This window comes from Sphaeramia orbicularis, chromosome 9, assembly GCF_902148855.1.
Source record: "Sphaeramia orbicularis chromosome 9, fSphaOr1.1, whole genome shotgun sequence".
Taxonomy (NCBI): domain Eukaryota; kingdom Metazoa; phylum Chordata; class Actinopteri; order Kurtiformes; family Apogonidae; genus Sphaeramia; species Sphaeramia orbicularis.
Genome location: NC_043965.1, coordinates 40,899,936 through 40,914,496, shown reverse-complemented (window position 1 = coordinate 40,914,496; position 14,561 = coordinate 40,899,936). Strand labels below are relative to the sequence as shown.

General features: G+C 33.7%; 1 protein-coding gene across 1 annotated transcript in view; it reads left to right on the top strand.

Annotated features, from left to right (window-relative positions):
- zmat4a (zinc finger, matrin-type 4a) overlaps positions 1-14,561 on the top strand; it is a 434,438-nt gene that overhangs the window by 307,385 nt on the left and 112,492 nt on the right. The window contains exon 5 of the mRNA XM_030144264.1: positions 14,020-14,241. Coding sequence (XP_030000124.1) covers positions 14,020-14,241 — 222 coding nt within the window. The remainder of the gene's footprint in view (positions 1-14,019; positions 14,242-14,561) is intronic.

Below are 14,561 nucleotides of genomic sequence, written 5' to 3'. Positions count from 1 at the left end.
ATTAACAATCAAGGATGTCCAAATAATTTTAGGTCAAGTCCATCTACACTGTAAGCCCAGACTTTGTATTCACTAAAATGCTTTAATTACAATGTACTTAAGTGATTTAAGTTTTATTCCATTACTATAAAATGTTCAGTATATTCTACTAATTTGTAGACATAGTCGAAAGTACGAAAAAGTTTAAGTTGAATGGATTTAAATCACTAAGTTTTAGTCATGACAACACCTTTTTATCTCCGCATTGCATTGTGGGTATTGGGCATGTTGTTGAAAATGTGTTATTTTTATGTGCAGGGGTTCAGCAGGGTTGTGGTGTTAGTGTTAATTTGGACTTAATGTGTGTATGACAATGTTTATTGGCCTTTTTGTGTTTGTTTTTGTATTTTTGCAGAGCTGCACCATGAGTCAGAGCCATAGGAAGAACAATCGCTTTATTGTTCATCTAGAATAGATCTTGATTATTAAAAATCTTTATGCCATGCCAAAATAATAGCACTTCCTGTACTGGTAAATTACACTGTGTTATATTCCTTCTTAACTTCCATCTATGCTGCAATATATTAAGATGAATAATTTCATAAACCAATTGCAAAAGATTTTAATTTAAATCAACTTGGAATGAGTCCAATGCACTGATGATATTAAGCTAGTGATTATCCGAAGCAACTGACGTTGCAACAAATTTTAAGTTAAATTAACTTGGCATTTAGTATGTTGTACTAAAAATAGCAATTCCATTCAAATCAAGCATTTAAGTTTAATACACTCAAGTTTTCATTACTCATTACTTAAGTTTTTTGAGGCAACCGGTTTACTCAAATTTTTTAAGTAAACTCAACTTATCCGGTCTTACAGTGTAAAGTGGGTCAGACCAGTAAAATACTATCATAATAACCTATAAATAATGAAAACCACACATTTTTCTCTTTGTTTTAGTGTAAAAAAAAAAAAGTAAAATTACACCAAAATGTTAACATTTACAGACTAGCCTTTTACAAAAAAATGTGAAAAACCTGAACAAATATGAACAACCTGAAATGTCTTAAAGCTCTACCTACCGATGTGGCATTTCTCACAGCACTTAGTAAAAGTTTGAACATGAACAACCCGCCTCCCTCCAAAGCCCCGCCCCCTTCCCTCTGCCTGAGCTCTGAGGCTCCTCCTCCTCTCTCCTGATGCGCGATGAAAACAGAGGAGGAAGCAGAGGTGGAGGTCCGGTCCGTTCTGGCGTGTCCGCGGACCCCTCCCTCAGTAATCAGATGCATCATCCACCTGCCGCGGGCCCGCGGCTCCTGTTCCATCAGTAGACCTGGTCTGTGCAGAACTGGGTCAGGGTCTTCACTGCAGTGCCCGGGGGATGGGCGCGCGCACTGTGAACGCGCAGCCTCCGCGAATTTTCCGTGGACATTTGAAGTTTCATAGTCCATACAATTATCATCCTACATCATCTTACATGTGTGACACCATGTACATGTACCTGTATGAGTCCCACCGTCATAAAAGCTGAGCTTTATGCAGACCTGTTCAGTCCAGTACAGCTGACTTCCGGACTTTTATCTCCATCCTTCATTCATCAGACTCCCGTTTCTTCCCCTCAGTTGTCGTTTCTGTTCATAAATCCGTTTAATCCCTTCCACATGTGCATGTCAGTTCTATCCAAACACATCCTAGACAGTAGACTGTGGTCAGTGACAGGAGAAGCAGCGTCAGATTCAGAGGTACACATATGGGATGTGAGGCGGTGATAATGGATCGGATGCTGGACAGACATAATGGATGATTGACAGGAGGCTCAGTCAGGTTTGGCCAATTATTTTATTCGGACCGACTAAAATGATTGGTCAGACTTTTATCAGAAATATATGAGAATTAAACATTTTTGAGTTTCAATACCTGGTGGATTTCTTTTACATTTTAGTTTGACACACACTTATTAGGAGCATTTTAAGATGACAAAAGAAAAGTGTAAAAATGCCATATCATACGGTATAGCTTTAAGAGAATTAAGAGTAATTTTACCAATATTCTGTGTGTTATTAAATGTTTTGTGTATTTGTAGATCCACTGTGATCTGTAAGTTGTAATGAACATGTAAAAATGAGAAGCTGAGGCCAAATAATGGCATAAATTGTTAAAATTGCACTTTTTTTCCTTAATAAATTTAATTTCGGTCATGGTTGTTCGTGTTTTTCCACATTTTTTTAAAGGATGTAAAAATCTTGCTAAAATAATTTTACTTTTTTCACTGTAAAACATAGAAATTACACATACAAATTTTGGAATTGATATTATTTTGTATTATTGTGTTTTTATTTTAATGATCTGCAGGTCATATTGGGTTGTATGTGGCCCCTGAACTAACATGGTTTAGGTCTTTAAAACTTAACCTGAATAATAAACAGAATTTTTTTTTTTTTTTTTTAATGTGGCATTAGTAGATTACAGTTCCCATTACAGGCTTTTCAAACAGTATGAAAATAACTGTTTGGATACAAAGTTGAACTAACAAGTGAAAGGTATGAGGGGACTTTGTTGTCTAGAAGTAATAATTGCCTTCTCTCTCATGCGCCGACTCCTTTGTCATCTCCACAAACTGTAAATATTTCACCCTCTTTGAGTTTTTCAAAGCTTTTAAATCCTCCATTTCTATATTCTGTCATCTCTGTCTGCGCCGTGGAAGGTAATTGCCTGAATGTTGTTGCTCAAATCAAGAGCTTTACTTCCCATTTTGTCTTATAGCGGTGCAAAATACGTCCTTTTCATGTCTGAATCTAATTAATATAGCTTTCTTTTTTTTTTTTTTTTTTTTAATGAACAATGTATTTTTATTCATATTCAGTTTTTCAAACATACAGAAAGTAAGACAAACACTGAGACATATAACAGAGGTATAAGACGTAATTAAAAAAAAAAAAAAAAATTAACATAAAATTTAAAAAAATAATTAATTAAAAGGTTCCACTATGTAATTACCCAATCACTTTATACACAGCACACATTAACCAGAGTCTAGGTGCATTGTCAGCTGTTCTACATAAGAAATAAAAGGTTGCCATACCACATTAAACCTCCCCATTGATCCATTTAATGTGTATCTAATCTTTTCTTCTTCTTCTTTTTTTTTTTTTTTTTATACTTTATTTTCAACAGATTTTACAATTTTTACCAAACAGACAGGAAAACAAAAAAGTAAAGACATACGAAACAAGAGACGTCAACAAGCACAGACAGGGCAGTATCAAAAATTAAAGTACAACGATAAAAATATGGGTCAATGAGTCACAGTGTTATCCCATCCCAACCCATAATAAGAAGGTTGAGTTAGTTTGGGTATTGTCCTGTTTCAGTCCAAGTCAGATCATTCAGATATATTCTCATGTTGCATCTGATCATGTCCTGTAAACCTGTTGACATAATTACATCCATCATTTTCATAAACATTTGTGCACATTTTCCTGTAGTGCATATTTACACATGTTGATAGTAAAACACACAGATGTTAACATATACAGGGTGGGGAAGCAAAATTTACAATATTTTGAGGCAGGGATTGAAAGACAGTGTATGACCAATTAGTTTATTGAAAGTCATGACAATTTATTTGCCACAAGAAAATTGACATAATAGAAAATGTTTTTATTCTATGTGTCCTCCTTCTTTCTCAATAACTGCCTTCACACACTTCCTGAAACTTGCGCAAGTGTTCCTCAAATATTGGGGTGACAACTTCTCCCATTCTTCTTTAATAGTATCTTTAAGAAAGTCCACATTGCTGTGTGATGTTCTATTGGTAGCATGTTCTAAAACGCCCCAAATAGCAGAATCCAGAGGGTTTAGATCTGGGCTAGAAGGCGGCCATAAACATGATTCCCAAAAATTGCTAAAGTTGGATTTCTTGCTGTTGTCAACAAGTGTTTTGGTGTTCTTGTGTAAGATTTTAACTTCAAATCATATTTTACTGCATTTCTAACGGTCTTGTTGTCTACCTCGAGTTCAATTGCCATTTTTCTCATGGATTTGGTTGGATCCTTTAGGATTTTGGATTTGAGAGCTTTAATAAAAGCTTTGGTACGTTTTTTGTTGCTTCCTCCACTTCCAGACTTTCTCCTAATAGTTTTGCTCATAGTCATTCTCTTCTTTCCATTATAAACAGTCTTTATGGACACTCCAACTATTTTTGAAATCTCCTTTGGTGTGACGAGTGCATTCAGCAAATCACACACTCTTTGACGTTTGCTTTCCTGATTACTCATATGGGCAAAAGTTTGTGAAAAGGTATGGATAATAGTGTTAGGTATGATTATGACATCAATATATGTTTGGTTTCAAAACAATTGACATAGTGCCTGCTGAGAAAAAACAACTAAATGTTCATTGTAAATTTTGCTTCCCCACCCTGTATGCGTATTTCTCGTGAGAAAAACAAGGTGTTGTCCTTATTGGGGCATCACATCTTCTGGGATAGATGTCCATTTTAGCCAATAATTAGTAAATTTCTCCAAATTGTGGTTCAAGGAGAAAGTTAGTTTTCCATATAGTATATTTCTTTAATAATTCCAATCCATTCCATCTTTGTTGGGGGGTTCTTTGCTCAGCCATTTTCTTGTTATGGCTTTTTTACAGGCTGCCATCATTATATTAATCAGGTATTTGTTTCTAGAGTTGACTGTGGGTGGTAGATTTCCAAGATAAACTGTGCAGAAATCATGTATCTAATCTTTTCTATTTTAACCCTTTCATGCATGAATTATGAGAACCTTAGTCAATTTTTTTTTTTTTTTTTTTTCTTGAGTGTTTTTATTCCTCCTTAAGCATTAAAAAAACAAGGTGATCGAGTTTTTAGCTTTCCGGCTGACAGCCCGTAAGCTATTGTCGTCATGTGGTGTCCGTTACAAACATTTCAATCGTCTTCTTCTCCGAAACTACAATTCCGATTGACTTCAAACTTGGTATACAGCTTCTTTATGTTGATGTCAACAAAAGTTAGTGGAATTATTTGGATCTGGATCTGATTCTGGATTTGGTGCCACTTTGAAAAATGTCCCCATTATAAGAGATAGGAAGTGGATCGATGCAATAACTCAGTAAATATAAATGATATCCAGTGTAAATTTCTACAGTCCAGCCCTGATGGGGAGATGACCAAAACATAATGACCACATGCTGATCAGGATCTTCTTCTGGATCCGGGAACTGACGGAAAATTTAACATTGGCTCTTATGGGGAAAGCATTTCAATCATCTTCTCCAAAACTACAGTTCTAAATGACTTCAAACTTGGTTTACTGCTTCTTTATGATGATGTCAACAAAAGTTAGTGGAATTATTTGGATCTGGATCTGATTCTGGATTTGGTGCGACTTTGAAAAATGTCCCCATTATAAGAGATAGGAAGTGGATCGATGCAATAACTCAGTAAATATAAATGATATCCAGTGGAAATTTCTACAGTCCAGCCCTGATGGGGAGATGACCAAAACATAATGTCCACATGCTGATCAGGATCTTCTTCTGGATCCGGGAACTTACGGAAAATTTAACATGGGCTCTTATGGGGAAAAATTTTCAATCGTCTTCTTCTCTGAAACTCCAGTTCTGATTGACTTCAAACTTGGTATACAGCTTCTGTATGATGATGTCAACACAAGGTATTGAAATTATGTCGATCTGGATCTGATTCTGGATTTGGTGCAACTTTGAAAAATTTTCCCATTATAACAGATAGAAAGTGGATTGATCCAATAAATCAGTATCAATGACATTGAGTTAAAATATGAGTTTTTTACAGATCTGATTGGAATATGACCAAAACATGGGCTATTTCTTTAATAGAATAAATACACAGAATTGGGTGATAATAAATGGCATCTGGATACATTTCCTAAAGCTTTTAATTTGGCCGGTAAGCTACAGGGCCATTGATCCTATTTTTTATTTATTTTTTTTTCTATAGAGTTACAAAATTATCCATGCATTTAATTTTTGAAGTAAAGAAACTTGTGTTTAAAACCCAATATCAGAAATTAATGCTGCTAATCTGATATCTTCTCACATTTTAACATATTCTAATGCTAGTAATTACTCACTTCATGGAGATAATATGCAAAAAAAAAAAAAACTTTTTGTCTAATAAATAACAATTGATTTACACTAAAACATGTCACTGCAGATCAGGTTTATCAAGAAGAAGCAAAGTTACAGTAATGGTATGAATGTCAGGGTATGAGATGGTGTGTAAGTGTCCACTGTGTTGGCTGATATGAAACTATAACAACAAAACCCATGAATATACAAGAGAACAGCTGGAGAATAACTGTCCACTGGAGTGACCACTATGCATGAAAGGGTTAAGGAAAAACATGACATCACATATTCATCTGCCAAAGGAGGGGTCTTTGTCATTCTTCTAATTTATAATATAGCTTTCTACTGCTTGTTAAATGCACACACCTGATCACATGGTGCTGGGGGGGGGTGCTCTAAATGCCAGGCCGCTGCGTTTACATTAGTTATGATGGATTTCTTTATGTGAGGTATTAGAAGTGTCACATCTCCAAGGCTTTTATTTCCTTGCTGATCTTTGCCCTCCTTACAGAGAGTTAAATGAAATCTGACATTTTACATTGGCCTATTTGTTCGAGGGGTCACCCTATAACCACATAGCCACTGCTTTAAATCCTACATAATAGCCAGCTGATGTGGGTGCTGAATGTAAAGTACAATGCAAATGAAAAGTCTGCTCAGCTGTGACTCACCGAAGGCTCCGAAACTGAACAAAAATGCTGACAGCTAAGCTTCTACACGGGCTCTTATTCACTGGAGTTTGCCACTTTGAAATGTTGACTGGTGTAATGGAACGTAATGGGACAACACTAAATGTTGACTTAGGGTGGGCCGAGCGCCGGAGTGTTAAAACTGATTAAGCTGATAGTGCCGTTTTGCGTTGGGGGGGGCGCTCAGTGCAACGCCGCGCTCGTTCGGGGGTTAATGCCGTCATCCATGCATGAAGGCACAAGTGGGCAGCCGCTAGAAGAGCAGGCTCTTTATTCCGTTTGCCAAGTAGAATTGAGGTTTTCCTCTTCAGGCATTTAATGGAGATAACAGCTTGTTATTCAGAGGGCTGCACTAGCACGGCTGCAGCCATTGTTCCATCGGTGCTGATCAGAGCTCATTAAACCCCTCACATTGTTCTCTGTCTGCTGGCTGCAAATCTCCACCTTAAAGAGATGAAATGTGCAACCAATGCCCTTAGCAGTGTGCATTAAAATAATCAGTCACTTTTTAAAATAAACATGTTTTTAACCCTTTTATGCACATATTATGCGAACCTTAATCAAGATTTTTTTTCCTGAGTGTTTTTATTCCTCTTTAGGCATGAAAAAAAAAAAAAACAATGCGATTGAAAATGTTCTTATGAAAAATAAATAAATGTTTAAAAAGTACAAAAAAATACATTTAAAAAAATAGTAAAAATAAAAATAAAAGTAAAAAATAAATAATAAAAATAAAATCTATAAAAATATAATAATAATAATAATAATAATAATAATAATAATAATAATTTATTTAATAAAAAATAATATAAAAAAATAATAAAAATAATAATAAAAGTAAAAATAAAATTAAAAAAAAATTCTTAGGAATCCATTTTTCATGAAGTTGCAAAAATATCCACTCAGCTGGACACCATGCGTGTAATTTTTGAAGCGAAGAAACATGCATTTACTGATAATTTGGTGAAAACTATAACTATTACACTCAGGGGAGATCTACACAATGTTACCAATTCATGTCAGAAACGATATGTAATGTCTTAAAACTTTAATAAAGATATGTGTAAAAAAAAAAAAAAAAAAAAAAAAAAAATCCATGAATATACAAGACAACAGCTGTAGAATAAGTGTCCACTGTAGTGACCAGTATACATGAAAGGGTTAAAGTAGGAAGCTGTAAAAAAAAAAAATTAAAAAAAATAGGTGTTTGAGATGTTTAAGATGGCCATTTTGCTAAAATTATGTTATTTTTTACCCCCAAAATGGGACTTGGAAGACAGTGATTGCACAATAATAAATGTATAATGTGAAAGAAAAGTAGTTCTCAGCAGAAATACTTTTTATGGAAGCATTAAGCATTAAAACTGCTGTATTTGTTCTGTAGAGTCTAAGTTTAAGATGGCCATCTTGCAAAAATATATTGTTGTTCTTCCCAAAGTTTGACTTAGAAGGCAAATAATGCACAGAGTAAATGGATAATATAGATGAAAACGACTTCTGAGGTAGTTGTCAGCACAAATATAGTGAATAGAAGTGTCACATATTAAAAGAGCAGCATTTTTGTCCTGTATAGAGAAGTTAAAAATGGAAATCTTGCTAAAATGTTGTGTCTTTGTACCCACATTTTCACTCAGAAGACAAAGAATACACAAATATAACTGTATAATATAAATACCAGTCGTTCTAATGTTGATTTCAGTAAAGCAACATTGTATAGAAGCAGTAAGCATTAAAATACAAGTATTATAGGGAAGTTTCAGATGACCATCTTACTAAAGTTAAGTGTAATTTTCCGATACTTTGACTCAGAAGACAACAAAAGTGGAAAAAAAAAATGTACAAAGTAAAAGACAGCTAGTTCTGAGGTAGGTATACATTGTATAGAAACAGAAGTATTAAAAAACACCATCATTTTTTCCTGTATACAAAACTTTAAAATGGCCATAGTACTTAAATTTAGCATATTTGTTCTCAAAATTTGATAAATAATGTAAAAAGATAAATGTATTAAGTAAAGACAACTAGTTCTGAGGTGGTGTTCATGAAGAGAACCAGTAAATATTTGTGTTTTTCCTGTATAAAGAAGTTGAAGATGACATATTGGTGAAAGTGACATTTTGACTCAGAAGACAAAAAATATGCAGAAATAAATGTATAAAGTAAAATAAAGCTAATTCTGAGGTAGGTCTCATCAAAAATACATTGTATAGAAACAGAAGTATTTAAAAAAACAGCATGTTTTTCCTGTATACAGAAATTTAAAATGGCCATAGTATTAAACTCTGGACCAAATCTCCCTGATTCTATTTATTTTGTCAATTTGTACACATGTTCTGTCTCTCAATATGTATAAAGTTACAGGAAGTTATCAAATATGTGTATGGCAGAGGGTCCAAAACTAGTCCTGATATTATACATGTTATGCTTTGTAATGTAAACTGCTATTCCAAAATAAAAAAAATTATAAAAAATAAATACATAAATAAAAAATGGCAATAGTACTTAAATTTAGCATAATTGTTCTCAAAATTAGCTAAATAATGTAAAAAAAATAAACATATTAACCCTCCGGTATCCCGTCCAGCAAGGCCCTTACTAAGCACCAAGTGTGCCTTTTTGGCACACCTGTGGAATAATGTGAAAAAAAAAAATTTGTGCAGTTTGTTTTTAATTCTTTTTCACTTTTTTTCTATTTCATCAACATGAGCTGTAAATAAAAATACCAAATACTCAATAATTGTCACATTTTTTAACCCTTTAAATACCATGTTTGTAATGTAAACAAACCATTTTTTGGATGATTTTTTTTCAATATACTACATAAAAAGTGGATCACATATTATTTGATTTTTTTCATCCTGGTATATGTCAGTGATTAACTCCAACATTGGTTAATTTGCATTATTATTTTTGGCGCTAGGTCAAATGTTCAAAAATACTAGCATCTATCACCAAGTGTGCATAAAATACACACCTATAAATCAAACTATTAAATATTATGTATTGATTTATTTTTCTGTTCTAATTTGATTTTATTTTTGTAAATCAAGGTCAGCCCTAATCATACATATCAAATGGAAGAAATAGTGCGTTTTAGGCACACTTGGGAGACAGATGCTAGTCTGGTAATTTTCTTTTGTTTACAATGTGCAAATTTTAGTTGGTGGCCAGAATTTTAAAGCTCATGCACAAATGAACAACTTTTGAATTCTAACCTTATTTAAATTGTGAAAAATAATATGAAGCTTTTTAACACAAAGTGTAAAATGTGCCTAAAAGGCGCACCTGGATACCAGAGGGTTAAGCAAAAGACACCTAGTTCTGAAGTGGTGTTCAGCAAGAAGATACTGTATAGAACCAGTACGCATTAAAATAATAATAATAATAATAATAATAATAATAATAAAAAGTTCCTGCATAGAAAAGTTGAAGATAAAAAAATTGGTAAAAGTCAATTTTTTTTCCCCCCAAAATTGGACATGGAAGTATGCAAATGCACAAAAATAAATGCATAGTATAAGGACTAGTTCTGTGGTAGTTCTCGGTTTAAAGACATCGTATAGAAGCAGGAGGCTGTGACAGATAATGAGCTGTGGTCATTAAAAGCATCATTCACAAGACTTTGAGTAACAGAGGCTCAAACACTAGATGGATCAAGATGACGACATGCTGGGGAAAAAACAGAAACGATGAAGGGAAAAGTCAGAGGACCAGCCTTCTAATGGCTTCTTCCTTGAACCTGTGGCTCAGCTGCAAAGGATTTAATCGTCTATGTATGTTTAAAAATAGCTTGTACGTGTCGTAGCTTCGCACTTTCAGTATCAGACTTAATACACATGCATACCCCTGAGACTATATCACGTTACATAAAATGGTCTGAACTGGTCCCTCGACGCAAAGCTCTAACTTTTTAATAGTTTGCTGGAGGTAAAGGAATACAAATATTGATGTTTATAAACTATATGGACAAAAATATTGGGACACATCATGGCTACTGCTACACTAAGATGTCCTGTTCATGCTGATTTGAGATAAAGACATCAATATTTCTTTAAAGTTTAATGAGAGATTTTATTTCCTAAGCGAGATGTGAAAAAAGTAGGTGGTTAGTTGTGGTAGAAAATTATTATTTACAGTCAAAGCATGAAAAACAAGTGGTGTCACTCACAACAAACCCCGCCCATCACATGAATTGTAGCTTGTTTTGGCATCAATCCAGCTGATGTCATCAGTCTACGCATGTCCTGATGTCAGCGTATCAGTTGCCTCTATATATGTGCCAAGTTTGCAGTACATTGAAACAAAATTGATGTTTTGATAGACATGTGAATTTTCGTCCATTGTAAGTAAATGGGAGAAAAAAAAGAATGTAAAAATTCATTAAAAATGTTTACTTTGACCTACTTTTTCCAAAATGTAATCACATGTATTCTGGGTTGCTGGAAATCTATAAACCCAATTTGGGATGAATTCAACCTAGAGTTTTGCTGCTACAGACATGTGAAATTTCACCCATTATAAGTAAATGAGGAAAAAAAAAAAAAGATTAAAAAAAATCATAAAAAATGGACATTATGACCTATTTTTCCCAAAATGTAATGACATCTATTCTGTGTCACTGGCAGTCTATAAATCCAATTTGGTATGAATTCAACCAATAGTTTTGATGCTACAGACATGTGAAATTTCACCCAATATAAGTAAATGGGGGAAAAAAAAAAAAAAAAAGATTTTAAAAATTCATAAAAAAACGTGAACTTTAACCTACTTTTCCCAAAATGTAATGCAATCTATTCTGGGTCACTGGCAATCTTTAAACTCAGTTTGGTATGAATTCAACCAATAGTTTTGTTGCTAGAGTGGTAACAAACAAAAAAACAAATCGAACCAAATACAATACCCCTTCTGGAGGTGGGGTAAATATTTGAGAAATTTAGACGTAGAGCATTTAAAATCATAGTCATGGATTAAAAAAAAAAAAAAAAAAAAAATCAATGTTGAGAGAAATTACTCAGTAACAATCATCTCTGAGGCATTTTGGAAGCAAAGATAAGAATTTAAACCAAACTAACCAAAGCAATAGAATGACATTAATCCCAATATAAAACTATATTATGACATTTGTCATTATTGTTCAGTGTCCCAGACCCCTGTTAGAAAAGAAACACCTGAATTCAATGTGTCCCAATACTTTTGTCCATATAGTGTAGATCAAACCTTTGACTGGAATCAGAATCCGATCAGAATCATCTTTATTTGCACATAAACACATACAAGGAATTCTTTGCTAGTAGATGTTGTATCGATAGTAAATTATAAGTATAAGAATAATCAAAACTGTAAGAAAAGTACATTAACCCTCCGGTATCCCGTCCAGCATGGTTCTTACTAAGCACCAAGTGTGCCTTTTTGGCACACTTGTGGAATAATGTCCAAAAAAATTTTCATACAGTTTTTTTTTAAATTTTTTTTTACACTTTTTTTTCTATTTCATCAACTTGAGCCGTAAATAAAAAATACCAAATACTCAATAACTGTCACATTTTTTAACCCTTTAAATGCTGTGTTTGTAATGTAAACAAACCATTTTTTTGGATGCAAAAAACAAAAAAGAATTTTTTTCAATATACTACATAAAAAGCAGATCACATATTATTTGATTTTTTCATCCTGGCATATGTCAATGATTCACTCCAACATTGGTTAATTTGCATTATTATTTTTGGCGCTAGGTCAAATGTTCAAAAATACTAGCATCTGTCACCAAGTGTGCGTAAAATGCACCACCTATAAGTCAAACTATTAAATATTGTATATTGATATATTTTTCTGCTCTAATTTGATTTTATTTTTGTAAATCAAGGTCAGCCCTAATCATACATATCAAATGGAAGAAATAGTGCGTTTTAGACACACTTGGGAGACAGGTAATTTTCTTTTGTTTACAATGTGCAAATTTTAGTTGGTGGCCAGAATTTTAAAGATCATGCAAAAATGAACAACTTTTGAATTCTAACCTTATTTAACCCTTTCATGCACAGTGGTCACTACAGTGGACAGCTATTCTACAGCTGTTCTCTTGTATATTCATGGATTTTGTTGTTCTTTTTGGGGTTTTTTTGTTTTTTGTTTTTTTTTTACACATACTGTATCTTTATTAAAGTTCTAAGACACTACATGTCTTTTCTGACATGAATTGGTAACATGTAGATCTCTCCTGAGGATAAACCCCCAGAATCACAAGCCTTCACCACAGTTTTCACACAATTTATCAGTAAATACATGTTTCTGTGTGTCAAAAATTAAACATGTGGTGTCCAGCTGAGTGGACATTTTTGCAACGTCATGAAAAATACGTAGGTTCATAAGAATTTTTTTTGTCATTATTACTTTATTTTAATGTATTTTTAATTTTTGTTTAATTTTTTTTTATTATTTTTTATTTTATTTATTTATTTTTCTATTTATTTTTCAGAAGACAATTTTCTATCACATTGGTTTTTTTCATGCCTAAACAGTGTAATGGCAAAATTACTTATATCCATATATATTTCATATATCATATAGGCTTCTAACTCTATTTCAGATATATTCATGTCACTGTGTATTATAGAGCAGTTTGGACCTCTTTTGTGTTTTGTCCAGAGTAGAAGGCCAAACCAACATTTCTCACAGAGGTCTTATCTCTAATTTCCTGACATTAACCAAAACACTTTCCACACATCATAATTTTCTCATGGGAGACAGAAGACTACAGTGTGATTTATATTGTTGGGTTCAGACCGTCTCAGTCTTTTGTCTGAGTGATATCTCTTTCTATGGAGCTCCAAATAAAGGGATTTCTTTGACACTGAACGTTTGAACTTATCCTTCTTTATTATAGACGAATTAGTAGAGTAATATTTTTTCCACAACAAGAGGAATAAAAACACTCAGGAAAAAAAAAATTGATTAAGGTTCCCATAATTTGTGCATGAAAGGGTTAAATTGTGAAAAATAATATGAAGTTTTTTAACACAAAATGCAAAGTGTGCCTAAAAGGTGCACCCGGATACCGGAGGGTTAAGAATAATAAAGTCTATATACATAAGAGCACAGTATCAAATTCTGTGCAATAGTTTGAGCAGCTGTAGATATCAATGAATCAGTTGTACAGTTCAGTATCTGTACTTTTTGCTTCATCTTCCTAAAACTCCTAGTATGTTCTTCAGGATTCATGAATGTATATTTTGTTGTTTTCCAGAGGCATCCCCCAGTCCTGTAAAGAGCTCTCCAGAAACGTCCCCCATGACCTCCCCACGACAGCGCCGGGACTCGGACCGCTACTGCCAGCTATGCAACGCCTGGTTCAACAACCCCGGCATGGCCCAACAACATTATGATGGCAAAAAGCACAAGAAGAATGCCGCCAGAGCAGATCTGCTGGAGCAGCTGGGAAAGACCCTGGACATGGGGGAGATGAAAGGTACAGAAGCTGGATCCCATATTTTTATGTTGAAACAACACAGTATATTTTACAGTCGGCCTGATCACAATCAAGGGTACCAGAAAGAGTGCACATATAGATAAAAAATAATAATGCTCTATCAAAAAATCAGACAGGCCATTTTATTTGTCTGATATTTCTCTTTAAATGTCCAAAATATTTTTGTATTATGGTGTCTACTAAAAATTTCGCAGGCTTGTACCCAACCCCTGTCAAATCAGAAATTATTCAGTGTACGGACACTCCAGCCTAATAGCCTCCATATTTAATGCCTACAAAGATATACAAATGTTTCAGCA